Genomic DNA, 16,448 nt, shown 5'->3' with positions numbered 1-16,448 from the left:
CCTGCTGAAAGGCTGTTTGGAGAGTCCTCTTAGTTTGGGTTATTCGTCTCCAGCTCTTATCTAGTGCTTGTTCTTCTGGTGTTCCTTCTGCTGTGACAGTGTCCATTGCCTTCCCCAGGATGCCTCTGGTTCCCTGCAAGGAAAGATTTCTCTACAGGGAAGGACATCTTGCTCTTTAGGCTCAAGGGATGGTTGCATGGCTGCTCCCCAAAATCCACATAACACACAGATGAGCATGGAGTGCACAGTGGGGTCAGAGCAAGAGGTGGAGTGGTAGGAAGAGAAGGATAAAAAGGTTAAATGGAAACAGGAGTAAGACAAGAGAAGGAGGGTTTTAGGAGGACAACCTCTTCCCTTCTCAAGCTCTTGTGAAAGCCTCAGTGCCTGCAAACCTGATTCTGGCTATTTTAACTATCTTAGATTTTCCCCCCTGCAGCAAGGGCAGGGGGCCAGCAACCTCCACCCCAGCCCTGTTCTTGCCAGCAGAAGTTATTATTATTTTTGTTCCCTGACAACAGTGCCCTGGTAATTTTGGTGCTCTTGTTCCAACATGACCAGCCTTCCTCTCTGCCCTTTGCAGGCAGAAAGCAGGAGAGAGGCAGACAATCCTCTCTCACTGCTGTGTGTGGACAGGCTGCTGGAGCACAGCCTATGCCTGCCTGCATGCAGGCAGCAGAAGGCATTGTTCCTGGGCCTTCACCTGGATGCAGAGCTTGGCTAATTGGCCAGGTGCAATTAGGACCTTTGACAGTGTTGCTCAGTCTCTGTAGGATTCAGCAGAAACCATGAGGGCCTCATGCAAGAACACAAATACAGGACACCCACTCAACTCCATCACAGGTCCCATGGGACAGGCTGGATGGGGTTTTCCAGCAGGGCAGGGCACTGATAACTCACACACATGCACATGCACACACAAAACACTCATTAAAACTAAGCATGCACTTCCCAGGCCTTGTAGGGGACAGCAGAAAGAACCAAGGAACTGTGTCCCCAGGCCACTAAAGCTGATGGCAGCTCCCCTTTAATAACAGCTTCCACTTGCATTTTAGCCCTCTGGCCTCACAGGGTGTATAACCAAGCAGCACCAAATGGAAATGTGCATTAACTCCAGCTGGCCTCTCTCAGGAGCTGTGTGCAGGGTCCATCTCCCCAGCTGCAGGTGCTCTGTACCCGTGTGAACACTGCTGTCAGTTTGTGCATCTCAGCACCGCAGCTCCAAACGGGAATTAGGGTGATTAACCCTAATTAATTAACCACAAGGCCTTTCAGATCCCAGGGCAGAATGGTAACTGGCTCCAGAGGGGGAACAAGGAGCCGCGGTTGGGCACAGAGTAAGGGACAGAGTTTGCCTGGGGTCAGGAGGAGAAGCCAACCCTTTGCCTTGTGGCTCAGCAGATGTGAGGATGAAGCAAAAAAATTCCGTCTGGTGAGACTCCCAGCTGGGACACAGCACAGGTTATGTGATAGAGAGCAGAGTCAGCTCTTACTCCCCAGGAGAATGAGCATCTTCAGTGATACAGACATTCAAGTGTCATTAAATTCCAGTTCATCTGCCTTCACTACAGTCCTTCTCCAGCACTAGAAAGCTGAGCTATGATCCTGCTTTCTTTCATTTTTTTCGTTGAATCATGGAAGAATTTCAGGGTGTGGCCGAGCAAATCCAGATAGTTACTTTAGAGTGGTCAAGTTCCCTTCCATTGGCTGGCATGCAGTAATCCAGTACAAGCTAGGTGTTAGTCTGCTGCAACTGGATTTTGGAATCTGATAAACCAGAAGCATCCCCAGTGTGCACATGGGTGTCTGTTTCCAATATCTGTGTGTCCTGTGGGCTTTTTGGGCCAAAATTTTGAAGGACTCCCTGAAGCAGCTGCAGTTCTGGGCTCAATAGCCAACGTATTGGTAGTGAGGACAGGAACATCAGAGATCTCAGAGAGCTGCTGCTGCAATTCCTTCTCCAGGCCCCCATTAGAAGAGCATTTCCATGAGTTTTCCTGCTAATGGAGCCACACAGGCTCTCAGTAACCTGGGAAAGTTTTAAAAGCTCCTCAGCCAGCGGGCTCTCTGCTGAGTCCTCTTCACCTGCTGAAATGTTAAAAGGATGATTAGGGAGAGGAAAAAACCCACTATGACAGACAAGCAAACAGAATTTTTCAACCCATCTTGTCATAACGCATTAAGGAGTGTTGGTTTATGATTGTAAAGGCATCAAATAAATGTTTAGCACCATGGCTGGTGCCAAATGTGAATAACCCCAGAGAACAAGTGGAAACGGTGAACAAGAGTGTTCCAAGCAGCTGCTCCCTCCTTCAGCTGCCTCGTGTTTCCTGCAGCCATCTGAAGTTTTCTCCTGCTGTCATGCTCAGACAGACATACACAAAAGCTATGGTACACCTGAAGACAAGACTGTTAATTAAAGCTGTCTGGTTTTGCCCCAGAAATGAGAGTTGAGATGGGTTCATGCAGCTGGGATATACAAATCTTTCAGGGCACATGTGTTTCAAATCTTTCAGGGTGCATGTGTTCACACAGACATGGCATCCCATGGGAAGCATTTCCCAGGGTAGCATGAACCTGTGTCAGTGCTTGCTGTGCTCAGGGAAATTCACCCTGCCTTTTGTTGGTGTGAAGAAGCAGAGCTTCACAGGGAAGAGAGAGACCTTGATAACTGGGAATGGACAAAAAACTCACATGTGTCAGCCTTGATGACTTTCAGGAGGTGAAATGTTACATATACCATTTCCATCATTGGTACAGCAGTTGTAAAATGATCTGGAGCTGCTTTTCTCCAAAAGTGAAAAGTCAAGGCACTGAGCAAGGACTGTTATGAAACCAGACATGGAAACAGAAGCCTCAACTCCATCCTTTCCACTCTTGCATCTACTCAGCTTAGTTATTGACAGGCCAAAGAGGGGCAATTATGATGTTTTTGTTTCAGCTGTAGTTTATTGTAGCCACAGTTCTTCCCTCCTGCATCCAACCTATTCCCTGTGGTTAAACTACTGTGTATTTTTCAGAAATCCCTCAAATCTTGCAGTTGTTGGAGGACTCACCGTGTGTCTCAGCAAGGCTTAAGTAATATACCAACATTATTTTCGACTGTGTACCTTATTTTTAGCCTGAATGCATTTGTTCTAGCAGTTGAGTAGAGGGTATTTCCCAAGACAGAAGACAAACTTTTGTCAAAACACTGTAAATTACAGAGAGCAATGTTCAGCAGAGGAAAAACAGGAGTAGAGACTTGTTAAGAGACTTGTTAAGAGGCCAGACTTGTGCCAGCACATGCAGAATGTTTCTTACTTAGAGGCATAAGAAAAGTTTTGTTTTCGTGGTCCTGCAGCTTTTCTCACCTAATGCCTTGCCAACCCTCAACTGGTGCAGGCATCTGGTGGGTGTTCCCCCTCCTCCGTGGTCTCTGTGATCAGAGAGCAGCAGCAACACCTCCACAGAGGGATTCAGGCTGGGAGGGGATGGGTTACCCTCTGGGGGTATCTGCCTTTCTCCTCTGATCACAAAGGGAGCCTGAAACAGGACAGGTGGGCAGGCTGATCTTGGGCATTCAAGGATCTGATCAGCCCTGGCTTTTCTTGCATGCTGAGTCTTGGAGCTCAAAGGGTTTCTTTCTTGGCAGGTCTGATTTCCACGACTTCACGGCAGCTGGATCGAGAATACAAGGCTGAACATATCCTAGAGGTGGGTAATGATGATTGTAATTAGCTTTATTTACCTACAAGTGTATTAAGTCCTCAAAGGGTTTTCCTTGCAAGTTGGAGCACAGAGAAAGAATCTCATCCCATCAGCTCCCAACTGCTGGGAAACTTAATTAAATGGTGTATGTTAACCCAAGAGACAGCTGCAGCAGTACTGCAGGGTTTATTATTTTCTTGCTGAGGACTGGAGCAAAAGTTCTGTTCTGGAAGCTGTGGGAATGCAGGAAGGGGACTGGAACTGTCCTCTAGCAGGATGGTTTATACATTATGGGGGAAAGAACAAGCCAGAGAAATCCACCCTCATTTATCTCATTGTATCAGATATTGCTGTGTAGCTTTGCTCACCAGCCCCCATCTCCAGCTGCTCACAGCTACGAGTATTCCCATCAGAGGGATCTGGAGGTTTTTGAGCCTATCAGGGTCTATCATTTCTGTCTGCAATGCAACATGCTGGGAGCATGCACAGGCAGGGCAGGGTGAGGATGGCTGGTACCTGGCCAAGCCATGGCAGTACAGATGTTTTCAGATCTCTAATCTGTGTGTGATCTCTAAAGACCAGCCTGACCCACTGCCCAGAGCAGCTGGAGGCAGGAGCCCTGCAAACTCGTCCCCTGTGCATGGACACTGCCAGCTGCAGCCACCAGGCTTTGCCCTGCAGAGAGGAGCAGTGCCTTTGGAATGTTGAGATACAAATGCAGACCCACACAAAACCCCCTAGCTGAGTCCTTGCCCACCAGGCTGGAGGCTGGCTGGTCACACTCCAGGTCACCTAAGAGCCCTGTCACCTCCTCCCTTTGCTTGCTGACAGGTGGCTGTCTCTGACAACGGAGAGCCAGCCCTGAAGTCCACCAGCAGAGTCGTGATCCAAGTCCTGGATGCCAACGACAGCCCTCCCAGCTTCCCCCACAAGCTGTTCATGGTGCAGCTCCCAGAGAGAGAGGCCTCGGAGACGCCGCTGCCGGTGTACAGGCTGATCGCCTCCGACCGTGACCAGGGCCAGAACAGCCAGATCACCTACACCATCGAGGAGGAGGAGGAGGGCATCTTCACCATCAACCCCACAACCGGCACAGTCTTCTCCAGGAAAGCTTTTCCTGCCTCTGAATACAACATACTCACGGTGAGAGGAGAGGGAAACACAAAGAGCTGATGGGGAGAGACAGGCGGAGAGGGGAAGAGAGAAAGGGGGTCAGAAAGAGAAAGGATAAAAGGAAAGAGATGGAGAGAATGCAGCAGTGGAGAGGAGGAGAACTTGAATAAGGCAAATGTGTTAAGATGGAAAGCGGGAGGGAATGGTAGGAATGCAGAAGGTAGGAAGCTATTAAAAATGGACAGTAAATTTAAAGTTAACTGTCCAACCTGCCTTCAGAGAGGAATTGATCCATGATCCCATATGGATGTGGACCCAAACCTGAGCAGTCTTTGTGTTCCATCATGCCTCTATATGGCATTCTAGAGCATGACATCCCATGGCTGCATCAGGCCATGGAGCTTGGATGTGGGTTCAAAGCCTTCCCACAATCTATGGGTCCTTGCAAACAAGGCTTGTGGTCCAGGTCTCTGCTGTGGATAGAGCTTGGCAGATTTACTTGATGGTAAAGAGGAATTTGGGTTGCATGGCTCTGCCTTGGAAGCAGCCCGAGCATGGACCACTGCCTCAGGATCTGTTTAGTGGGATTTTGGGCACACTGGGAGCTGAGACTCACAGTGGGTGGGAGAAGGAGCTTTCCATGGAACTCCCACGAGCTAACTCAGCTTTCTCCCTGGGTGCACCTGCCTTCCTCTGCAGGTCAAGGCCACAGATGGTGGCAGCCCCCCGCTCTCCTCCCACGTGAGGCTTCACATCAGCTGGGTCGCCCGGCCCGGCCCTTCCTCAGAACCCCTGGCTTTTGATGAGCCCCACTTCAACTTCGCCGTGATGGAGACAGATCCTGTGAACCACATGGTGGGAGTGATCAGCATCGAGATGGGCCCCAGCCAAGTGTGGTTTAATATCACAGGTGAGGCACAGAAATCAGAGCAGTGTCCATGAGCGTTTGCTCTGGCTCCCTTGGCTTTCAGCACTCGCATGCCTGAGCTAATGGAATTGTTTGCTTTAGGTGTATGTGAGCTAAGGGGAAAGCTTTCTCACAGGCACCAGGAGGTTTAAACAGCCATTAGACAAAGCTGCCCATCCAAGGCCTCTGGTGCCAAGTGCAATTACCCAACACATTTCTTTAATGGCAGTCTGGAACTTGCCTGTGTTTGAGGCGTTCTCCGATGTCGCACGAAAGGCAGGGCATGCCAGTGCCAGCTCCTCCTGGGAATCAAGTGACGCTGGTGGTTTTGTTAAAACTGCCTATGAGGATCCAGGTGTGTGGCTGAGTGTTACAGATACCCCCTGTATCTCTCTCCATGTTGAGTCTTGAGCAGGGAATGGAGAAGGAAGCATTCCTCAAAGACCTGGTCTGCCCTAACTTGTGGGACTCTCCCTTCCTCCTCACCACATCCCAGGGGTGATTTAGACATGGAATGTGGAACTCTAGGGCCTCCTTCAAGACACAGGATTCAGAGGGGACATGGGCTGTCACCCCAGGGGACTCTCCAGGCAGCATGTGCAGAACTGGTCCTACCAACAAGGGCCAATTGTGCTCATGTAATTTGATGTTTTGAAGTGGTGCCCCAGTCTACCTTGCACAGCCTTTCCCTGGTACTGCCTGCAGGGCCTGCCCTTGTCAGACAAAGCCTTAATTGGGCAAGTGAATAGTTTTTCCCCTTACTGTGTTAGGGCAAGGATAATGGTGTATAAATACAATTAACCAGCAAGAGATACAACCCTACAAGGAGCAAGACAATATCAGTGCAAGGTTTATCTGGCATTAGTAGTGTCTGCTTGGGTCTGCAGAATTAACGGTGTATTCCTCTGAATATTATCCCATCATTTCCCTGCTGAGTGCTGGAGCATAGCTTGACCTCATCTTTCCCAGTTCCTAGAGCTCCAAGTGATGCTGAAGGCTCTCTTGGTTTCTGTCCTGGTGGAAAAGGACAGGATTTTATTTTCCCTGCAAGGGAAGGAAAGCCTCATGGTAGCTGGCATCCAAGGGGGGGATGCAGAGAAACCTTCAGCACCTCATTCAAAGTTTCACCTTCCCCAGACCACAATCACTCTGTCACTGGGATTGATGTAGTCAGCAAAAACTCTGACAAAGCAACATTGCTTTTCATCTCTTTCCTTTTCTGGGCTTCTTCTTTTCATTGGGCACTGTGCACAGGGAGCTCTTCTGTCTTTTCTCAGGGAAAGACATCCATGGGTCTCTCTCCCTCTGTCTCTGCTTCTTTGTGTCTCCTTCCCAGCAGGAGAGCAGTGTTCCAGATGGCTGGTGAGCACTGCATTCCTCCAGCAAGGAAAGAGATGTAATTTTACATCCAGCAAAGATTTTACCAGCTGGTAATAGAATAAAGCAGAATCCAGAGCACCCAGTAGCCAGGAAGGAAGAAGTTGAGACCTGAGATAAATTACAGGAAACTGTTTCAGCTTCTCCATTTCTCAGAGCAGCTTTGCAGGATTTAATGTGCAAGAGGGGCCCAACAGGCCCTAGCAAGTGAGGCATGAGAAAGGAGCTGCCATGCCAGGGCTGAGCAGCAGTAGGGTGAGGGACAGCCTTCTGCTGCTGAGCTGCTCAGGCCTGCTGTTCCTGGCCATTCTCAGCCATCTGGGTTGGAGGCAACAGGCTCTGCTCACCCTGGAAGCACCGTCTGCCTCCCCAACTGTTGGAGTGTTGGGAATTCAGGGAGCTCACAGGCTCCCAGCCGTGGTGATGAGGACCATTGCTGATATGCTCACAGTGTGACTTTGAATCAGAAGCCAGCAAGAGCCCTGTTCTACCCAGCAGGTCCCTGGTCCATGCTAAGCCAGCGATGGTGCATGGCTGGAAACCTTGTGCAAATAAATCAATGCTCAAATGGGCCTGTTGCAAATCTAGCCAGGACATCACATGCATAAGTGCATCCTTTCCCCTTCTCTCCTCCTCCTCATTTTCCCTCATTCCCCTCATCTTGCTTTTCACACTCCTTTGTCACCATCTGTGACTATCCCTTTGTCCAGTTTTGCCTTGTCCTCTCCATCTCCTGTGTCCATCCATCTATCTATCTATCTATCTATCTATCTATCTATCTATCTATCTATCTATCTATCATCTATCTATCTATCTATCTATCTATCTATCTATCTATCTATCTATCTATCTATCTATCTAATCTATCTATCTATCCATCTATCTATCTATCCATCTAATCTATCTATCTATCTATCTATCTATCTATCTATCTATCTATCTATCTATCTATATATCCATCTATCTATCCATCTATCTATCCATCTATCTATCCATCTATCTATCCATCTATCACATGTTGTTTTGAGTTTCCAGGTTTGGAATAACCCTTACCTGTGGCACTATCCCCAGTCTAGCTGACTGTAACTGCTCTCTTGTTTCCCTGTCTCCCCCGTGTCCCAGGTGGTGATGATGACATGGATTTTGACATTGAAAAGAGCACAGGCAGCATGGTCATTGCAAGACCCCTGGATGCAAGGAAGAAGTCAAGCTATAACCTCACAGTAGAAGTCACTGATGGGTCCAGTACGATCAAAACCCAGGTAATGTTTTTTTCTTTAGTGGAGACCATGTTGAGAGGGAGCATATGCCAAAGGGAACCTTTCCTCTGGGTCTGCTGAGCTCTGGATCAGGTGCCAGGCACAGGAATGTCCTCACACTGTGATCCTCCGTTACAGTGTAATGGAGTGACAGTGTAATGGAGGATCCTGCAGTACACAGATCTTATACCAAGCTGAGATTGTTTTTATGTTGTTGGAAACACAGCTGGTCTAGGAAAGCTTGGATCTTTCCTGTTGATCCCAGGCAGCACACAGGGACATATCCACACCACCAGCCAAGCTGGGGTGGCAGTTCACACACTCAGACCCCAACTTGGTCTCAGCTGCTCAGGCTGAGTTACAGCAATCTGGGACAAGGGAAATGTGTACACGGTTAGGTCAGGCTTGGGTCTGTGTTCCCGTGTCAGGGGTGTTCCTGGGATATGCTAGCCCACGTACAGCCAGCACAAATCCATCTGCAAGAGGTGAGGTCAGGCCCAGGGAGTGAGTGAGGCAGCTGCAGAAATGCTGTGTGCTCGAGTTGCCACATATAAAGTAAGTGCTGGTAAAAGGAGGCACTTCACTCTAAGGCATGTCCCTGAGCCCCAGCTAAAATGATGAGGTTTTGCCCATCCTTACTACCCTGAGGAGGGGTGTTCAAGGCATGATCTTTCACTAGTCATTTTCTCCATGCATAAGAAGCAGCCAAAAATCCAGCCCTCAATGCACAGGAAGACCTAGGATGTGAGTCACCTGTCAGTAATGCTGATCATGGGAAATTCAGTGTGGGGGATGATGAGTGAGGAACTCCACCATTCCTGTGAAACGTGATGCTAACGGATGGCCACATGTCTCAGCCATCTTCAAGTATTGTTCCAAATAAACAAACAAAGCCCCACCTTGCCTAATGTGCATTCCATGCCACCTTGCATCTCATCCCCACGTTTATTTTGGCACTCAAGGCCGCTAGCAGATGTCAAGAAACCTGCTCGTGTAAAACCCCCATGGCATGCTCAGGTTTCCTAAAGGAAGCCAATTATTACACTTGGTTGAGGCTTCCTAAGATGCAGGAGGCACATCAGTAGGAGGGTCAGGACAGCCAGGGTAGGAGACCACACAGGAGAACGCAGTGACTTCCCCAGCAGGATTCAGGATTCCCGGCATGTGCTGTTAAATGCAGAGAGGAAAACTTGGCTAAAAAGGGTAGAACAGAAATTTTGCTCCTCCACACACTTGCTGCTCTTGAGATAGGCCAGACCCTCCCTTCTTTAACCACACATCCCCTTCTGTCAGCTTTCTGTTGAGTAAATTATGGGGGTTGCTGTGTAGGCACCAGCCAGCAGCAAAGCTGGCACCACGGCTGAGCTGCTGCTGCTTTCCATGGCAGGTTGTGACTGTTTCCCCACGTGCCAAGTGCAGGCACGTTCACTCTGAATGCCTTGCCAGACCGGAGAGATTTTGAACAAGGAAAGGAAGCAAACTGAAAAACACAAAAGGGGAAAGCACAACAGGTTTTCCTTGGGATGAAGGACAAAGGGGCTCCCGGTCATCACGGATGGCAAAGCTCCAAGAGCTGGAAAACTGTGATGGTTATGGCACTCAGAGTGTGTCAACACCCAAGAAGGATTGGAAGCTGAGATTTTACATGGCTGCATGTCCAGTTGCTGCCCTCACTGTGCTGTCTCCCCCACAGGCATTTATCCACGTGATTGACATCAACCAGCACCGTCCCCAGTTTCTTCAGAGCCACTATGAGCTGAGGATTCCTGAAGATACCCCCTCAGGGAGAGAAATCCTTCGAGTCAGTGCAACAGACAAGGACAAAGGAAAGGGGCTCATCTACACCATCCATGGCAGTGTGGACCCCAAAAGCACAAGACTTTTCCAGCTGGATCCAGGCAATGGAGCCCTCACAACAGCAGAAGGCTTCAGTTCCCAGCCCATGCCTCAGCACACCCTCACAGTGATGGTGAGTCCTAACCAAGCCCAACCAAGCTGAGTCCACCGGTTTGGCCAGGATATATGGGTCACTGGAGAAATTAAAAGTGGTTTTAGTCTTTGAGGTAGGACTTGTGTGGAACAATAGGGAAGAGGAAAGCAGGGTGTTAACCTTTACTATATGGCTAAATGTAGTTAACACCCTGCATTCCTCTAACCACCTTCTTTGGAGCGCCACTGGATTCTTACAAAAGAAAACACAGTGTGTAATTGTTAATGTTTGCTTTCAAATTCAAGGCTGAGCTTTGGTTCTGAAACTTCCAGGCTCATTCCCAGCTAGGGTTGGTACCATTGCAAAACACCCATCTCTGTATACAGAGTGCTGATGAGTTACTTGGAAGATGGTGCAGGCAAGACTGGCTTGTCCCTGGGTGTGACTGTTCCTGCTCTCTCTCTGCCATTCAGGTACGAGACCAGGAGGTCCCCATCAAGCGGAACTTTGCCCGAGTCATCGTGCACGTGGACAGCTGCAACCTTCACCCTCCCCAGTTCAGCAGCATCCATTACGAAGCAGAAGTGCTGGACTCTGCTGTGGTGGGCACAGAGGTCATACAAGTCAGAGCCCTTGATCAGGACCAGGGAGCTAATGCTGAAATCCACTACTCCCTTCAGGCAGGTGAGAGCCATGCCACAAGATGGTTTAGGTTGTGATCATAACTGCATTATCATGCTCTAACTGGTGGCCACTTGACCAGCTTTCTCTAGCTGTTGCAAGGAACATCAAATGGCTGCACAGTTCTAAAATGTGATTTTCTTCCTACCCAGAAAAAATCCAGAGTGAGTAGGTAATGTCCATATTATGGATTATTAGCATCTTTTCTTAAGAAGACAGCTTAATGTTGAGTCACTGGTCAAAGAAAAATAGTGACTGGACGAGTTAGAACAGCCTAAAATCTGCTTCTCTTTTTCCATGGGAACTATAAAGTTGTTAGGCAGAAGTACTCCCAATTCCCACAGGAGTCATCATCATTCCACTATTTCTACCAAGAAACACATCCTCAAGGAATGGTGAGAACCCTCTCAGCATTGACTGGTGGTGGTTTTGAGTCATTCATGCTCAATGGGCAAATATTTTACCATTCACTATAAAGGTTAAAATTTAAGTATTTATGTCTGTGCCACACGGCCTATTTAGCCTGTAAAAACTCTTTGCAGGAGACAAGCCATCCTTTGCTCCATCTTTCTCACTGCAATTTAGATCAAGGACTGAGGAATTTAATTGCTCCTGAAGTATTGGTAATTACAAGCATGACAGGGCTTGAAGGAACTAGTACTGTCTGTGCTACCATGTTCTGCACACGAGGCAAAAGCTTCAAGCACATGCTCTGCCACCACTAAATATGCTTAAATTAGAAGGGTGTTTATCTCCAATTTACATTTTGATTGATTCAAATGTTAGCTCACAGATCTCAATGGGTTTGTTGTTCTTACAATTAAAATTATTTAGAAATGAATTAATTTCTCTCGGTAGAAGAAACAGATGTTAATCAGGTCTGCAATCAGGAGAATCTATAAAAAAGAATTGCAGAAAACAAAGACCAGTAAAGTGTCTGCATTCTTCACTCTGTAACTTCTCTCCTTGCAGGTAATGGGGGAGGCTTCTTTAGCATCGACCCATATTCTGGAATTGTTACAGTTGCCCAGAAACTGGACCCATCCAGGCAGGACCGATTTACTCTCATTGTAAAGGCAGAAGATCAGGGGTTTCCTCAGCTTAAAGATTCTGCTACAGTACATGTCCACATTAGACCCTCGGACCGAACCCCTCCAAAATTTCCAGAGGCTGAATACATCACAGAGATCAGCGAATCTGCTGCCATTGGCTCTCCTCTGATCCAGGTTTCAGCCACAAGCTTGTCACCAGTCAGCTATGAAATAAAAGATGGAAATGGAGATGGAGTGTTCTCCATGAACTATCAGTCAGGCCTTATTTCCACTCAGAAGAACTTAGATTTTGAGCAGGTGTCTTTTTACCAGTTGAAAGTCCGCGGTACCAACATGGCTGGAGCATTTATGGACGCAGTGGTGCTCATCTATGTCATAGATGAGAATGACAACGTGCCTGTCTTCGTTAAGCCTTCCTTCATTGGCTGGATCATGGAGAATGCCCCATCCCAAAGCATGGTTCTGGATGAAAGCAATGCTCCCCTCGTCACCTATGCAACAGATGCTGATCAAGACTCCAATGCTTTGCTGACCTATGAGATTTTGGAACCAGAGGCACTGAAATATTTCACCGTGGATCCCAGCACAGGGACACTGACCAGTCGTGCTGATATAGACTATGAGCTCACCCCAGTTTTCCACTTCAGTGTACATGTGCACGACAGTGGAAATCCCAGCTTGTTTGCATCCAAGCCTGCCAAGGTCACAATCCATGTTAAAGATGTCAATGATTCACCTCCAGTCTTTCTCAAAGACACCTATGACATTTCTGTCTTGCTCCCTGCCCACCCAGGGATGGAGCTTTTGTCAGTGCAAGCGAAAGATGCAGACTCGGAGGTGACCTACAGCATCGTGGAAGGGAACCTTGACAATGCTTTCCATATCCATCCACTAACAGGTCTCATCTCCATTCTTAACACAACTGGCCTGAGAAGCTACCAAGAGCTCACAGTCAGAGCTGGTGATGGCTTGTATAAGAGCACTGCTCTGGTTAAGCTAAATTTAACTCGGGCACAAGGTACCAGCTTGAAATTTGAGCAAGATGTATATACAGCAACTGTGATGGAGAACTCCACAGATGAGAAGACTCTAACCATTCTTGGAGTCAAAGGGTATCAGCTAAATGAACCCCTTTCCTACTCACTTTTGAATGAAAAGGAAAGGTTCAAAATGATCCAAGCCTCTGGAGTTCTTCAGACCAAGGGTGTGAAATTTGACCGCGAAATGCAAGACATGCACGAGGTAGCTGTGGAAGTGAAGGACAACAGGAAACCACCAAGAGTGTCCCAAGCCACAGTCAGAGTTTATGTAGAGGATGTCAATGACAACCCCCCACAGTTTGAGAATGTGCCATACTATGCCTCGGTGCAGGATGGCACAGAGCCAGGGGATGTCCTTTTTCAGGTGTCAGCAACAGACAAAGATATAGGGGATAATGGAGCTGTTACCTACTCATTTGCAGAGGAATACAAATACTTTTGGATTGACCCTTACCTTGGAGACATCTCCCTTAAGAGGCCTCTTGACTATCAAGCATTAAATAAATACAACCTCCGGGTCGTTGCTAAGGACAAAGGAGAGCCTCCCCTGCATGCTGAAGAGGAGGTTGTGATCAGTGTGAGGAACAGATCCAACCCTCTGTTCCAGAGTTTGTACTACCGAGTGAAGGTGCCAGAAAACGTCCCCCCATACACATCTATCCTCCACATCCAGGCCCGCAGCCCCGAAGGCTTGCGCCTCATCTACAACATTGTGGAAGAAGATTCCCTGAAACTCTTCAACACCGACTTCAAAACTGGTGTCCTCACTGTCACAGGGCAGCTGGACTACGAGCTAGAGACGAAACACACATTCACTGTTAGAGCCACAGACACAGCACTTGGATCCTTCTCAGAAGCCAGAGTAGAGGTGGAGGTGGAGGACATTAATGACAACCCTCCCATATTTTCTCAGATCATTTACACAGCGTCTGTCTCGGAGAGTTTGCCACCACAGACCCCTGTTGTTCAGCTCTTTGCCTCTGATAAGGATTCGGGCAGAAACAAAGTGGTCTCCTATCAGATCATGGATGATGGTTCAGATGCTGCCAAGTTCTTTAATATTGATGCCAGCACAGGGCAAATAACAACAGCTCAAGCGCTTGATTATGAAACAAATCAACAATTCCGCATGAAAGTCAGAGCTGTGGATCACGGGGTGCCTCCACTCAGTAGCGATGCTCTGGTAATCGTAGATGTGACAGACATCAATGACAATCCCCCTGAGTTCAGCCAGCTTCAGTATGAAGCCAAGGTCAGTGAAATGGCTACATGTGGGCACATTGTGATCAAAGTCCAGGCCCTGGACCCCGACAGTGGAGACACGACCCGGCTGGAGTACGTGATCCTCTCAGGTAATGACAACAGGCATTTTGCCATCAATAGCACTTCTGGGATAATATCCATGTTCAACCGCTGCAAAAAGGACTTGGAGCCATCTTACAGTCTCAGAGTTTCTGCTTCAGATGGAGTTTTCAAGAGCACTGTGCCTGTGTATATCAACACCACAAATGCCAACAAATACAGCCCCTCTTTCCAGCAGAATGTGTACGAGGCAGAGCTGGCAGAAAATGCTGAGATAGGAACCAAAGTGATTGAGCTGCTGGCTATTGACCCAGATGGTGGCCCATATGGCACCATAGACTACACCATCATAAATAAACTTGCCCATGAGAAGTTCTCCATAGACAATAAAGGCTGTATTGCCACACTGCAAAAACTGGACAGGGAAAATTCCACAGAGAGAGTCATTGCCATTAAAGTCATGGCCAAGGATGGGGGTGGGAAGGTGGCCTTCTGCACTGTCAAAATAATCCTTACAGATGAGAATGACAACCCACCTCTGTTCAAAGCCTCTGAATACACCCTGTCCATCCAGTCCAATGTCAGCAAAGGCTCCCCTGTCATCCAGGTACTGGCTTACGATGCTGATGAAGGTGCAAATGCAGATGTCATTTACTCTGTTGACTCTGTGGAAGATGTGGCAGAAGACCTTGTGGAGATCAATGCTGCCACTGGGGTTGTTAAGGTCAAGGAGAGTCTTATTGGTTTAGAAAACAGAGCCTTTAACTTCAAGGTGAAAGCTGAAGATGGCAGGCCCCCTCACTGGAACTCCCTTGTTCCAGTGAATCTCCAGATTGTCCCCAGGGAGGTGACATTGCCAAGGTTTTCTGAGCCCCTTTATACATTCTCTGCATCTGAGGATCTTCCAGAGGGGTCAGAAATAGGGTCAGTCAAAGCTTTTGCAGAGGATCCCATTATCTACAGCCTGGTGAAGGGAACCACTACAGAAAGTAACAAGGACGAGGTGTTCACACTGGATGAAAAGACAGGGGCTTTGAGAATCAAAAAACCTATGGATCATGAGACCACCAAGTGGTACCAGGTTGATGTCATGGCTCACTGCTCACATCTGGAGACTGAGCTGGTCTCTCTGGTCTCTGTGAATATCCAAGTGCAGGACGTGAATGACAACAGACCTGTTTTTGAGGCAGATCCCTACAGAGCATTTGTCATGGAGAACATGCCTTCAGGAACCACAGTCATTCAAGTGACAGCTAATGACCAGGACATGGGAAGTGATGGGCAGGTGACCTACAGTCTGGAAGCAGAGTCTGGCAGCCTCCGCGGGCTGTTCACCATCGACAGCGAGAGCGGGTGGATCACCACCCTGAAGGAGCTGGACTGCGAGGAGCAGGAGACCTACCGCTTCTACGTGGTGGCCACTGACCATGGCAGGAAGGTGCAGCTCTCTTCCCAAACCCTGGTGGAGGTCACGGTGTCTGATGAAAACGACAACGCCCCGCAGTTCACCTCAGAGTTCTACAGGGGTTCTGTCATTGAGAACGCGGAGCCGGGGCAGGTCGTTGTCACCCTGAGCACCGTCGACGCCGACATCTCCGAGCAGAACCGCCGCGTCACCTGCTACATCACCGGTGAGTTGGGCCAGACTGTGAATCTCCAGTGGGCAAGGGGAGAGTGTCATCTCAGAGTGAGGGTTTGAGACCTTGTCTTACAGGTTGTCAGTACAGAAATAGTGTTACGCTGACGGTCCTGTCAGAAGCAGGAGATGAAGGCTGAGCTCTGTTGTGAGCTGGACTCGAATCTGGGGAATACAAAACTCTTTAGTAACTGCAGTGGGTTGATCATTAAAATATGAATGATGATTAAAATAATTGTCTCACCACTGAATTGTCCTATTTCTCTGGGAATAAATAAATAAGATACATATAAGTAATTATATGTAACTGCAGTGGGTTGATCATTAAAATACGAATGATCATTAGAATAACTGTCTCACTACTGAATCGTCCTATTTCTCTAGAAATAAATAGATAAATAAGATACATGTAAGCAATTACGCTGTACTGTAGAAATATTTATTTACACTTTCTTAACAGAGGA

At 48.0% G+C, this 16,448-nt stretch overlaps 1 protein-coding gene across 1 annotated transcript in view; it reads left to right on the top strand.

Moving 5' to 3' along the window:
* The window catches only part of FAT2 (FAT atypical cadherin 2), a 60,325-nt gene that overhangs the window by 22,164 nt on the left and 21,713 nt on the right, over nucleotides 1-16,448 (top strand). The window contains exons 5-11 of the mRNA XM_005418879.2: nucleotides 3,632-3,693; nucleotides 4,519-4,830; nucleotides 5,500-5,710; nucleotides 8,207-8,364; nucleotides 10,037-10,312; nucleotides 10,747-10,957; nucleotides 11,927-15,979. Of these exons, the coding sequence (XP_005418936.1) occupies nucleotides 3,632-3,693; nucleotides 4,519-4,830; nucleotides 5,500-5,710; nucleotides 8,207-8,364; nucleotides 10,037-10,312; nucleotides 10,747-10,957; nucleotides 11,927-15,979 (5,283 nt within the window). The remainder of the gene's footprint in view (nucleotides 1-3,631; nucleotides 3,694-4,518; nucleotides 4,831-5,499; nucleotides 5,711-8,206; nucleotides 8,365-10,036; nucleotides 10,313-10,746; nucleotides 10,958-11,926; nucleotides 15,980-16,448) is intronic.

The sequence above is a fragment of the Geospiza fortis genome, unplaced genomic scaffold (genome assembly GCF_000277835.1).
Source record: "Geospiza fortis unplaced genomic scaffold, GeoFor_1.0 scaffold55, whole genome shotgun sequence".
NCBI classification, from domain to species: domain Eukaryota; kingdom Metazoa; phylum Chordata; class Aves; order Passeriformes; family Thraupidae; genus Geospiza; species Geospiza fortis.
This window is presented reverse-complemented; position numbering and strand designations above follow the sequence as displayed.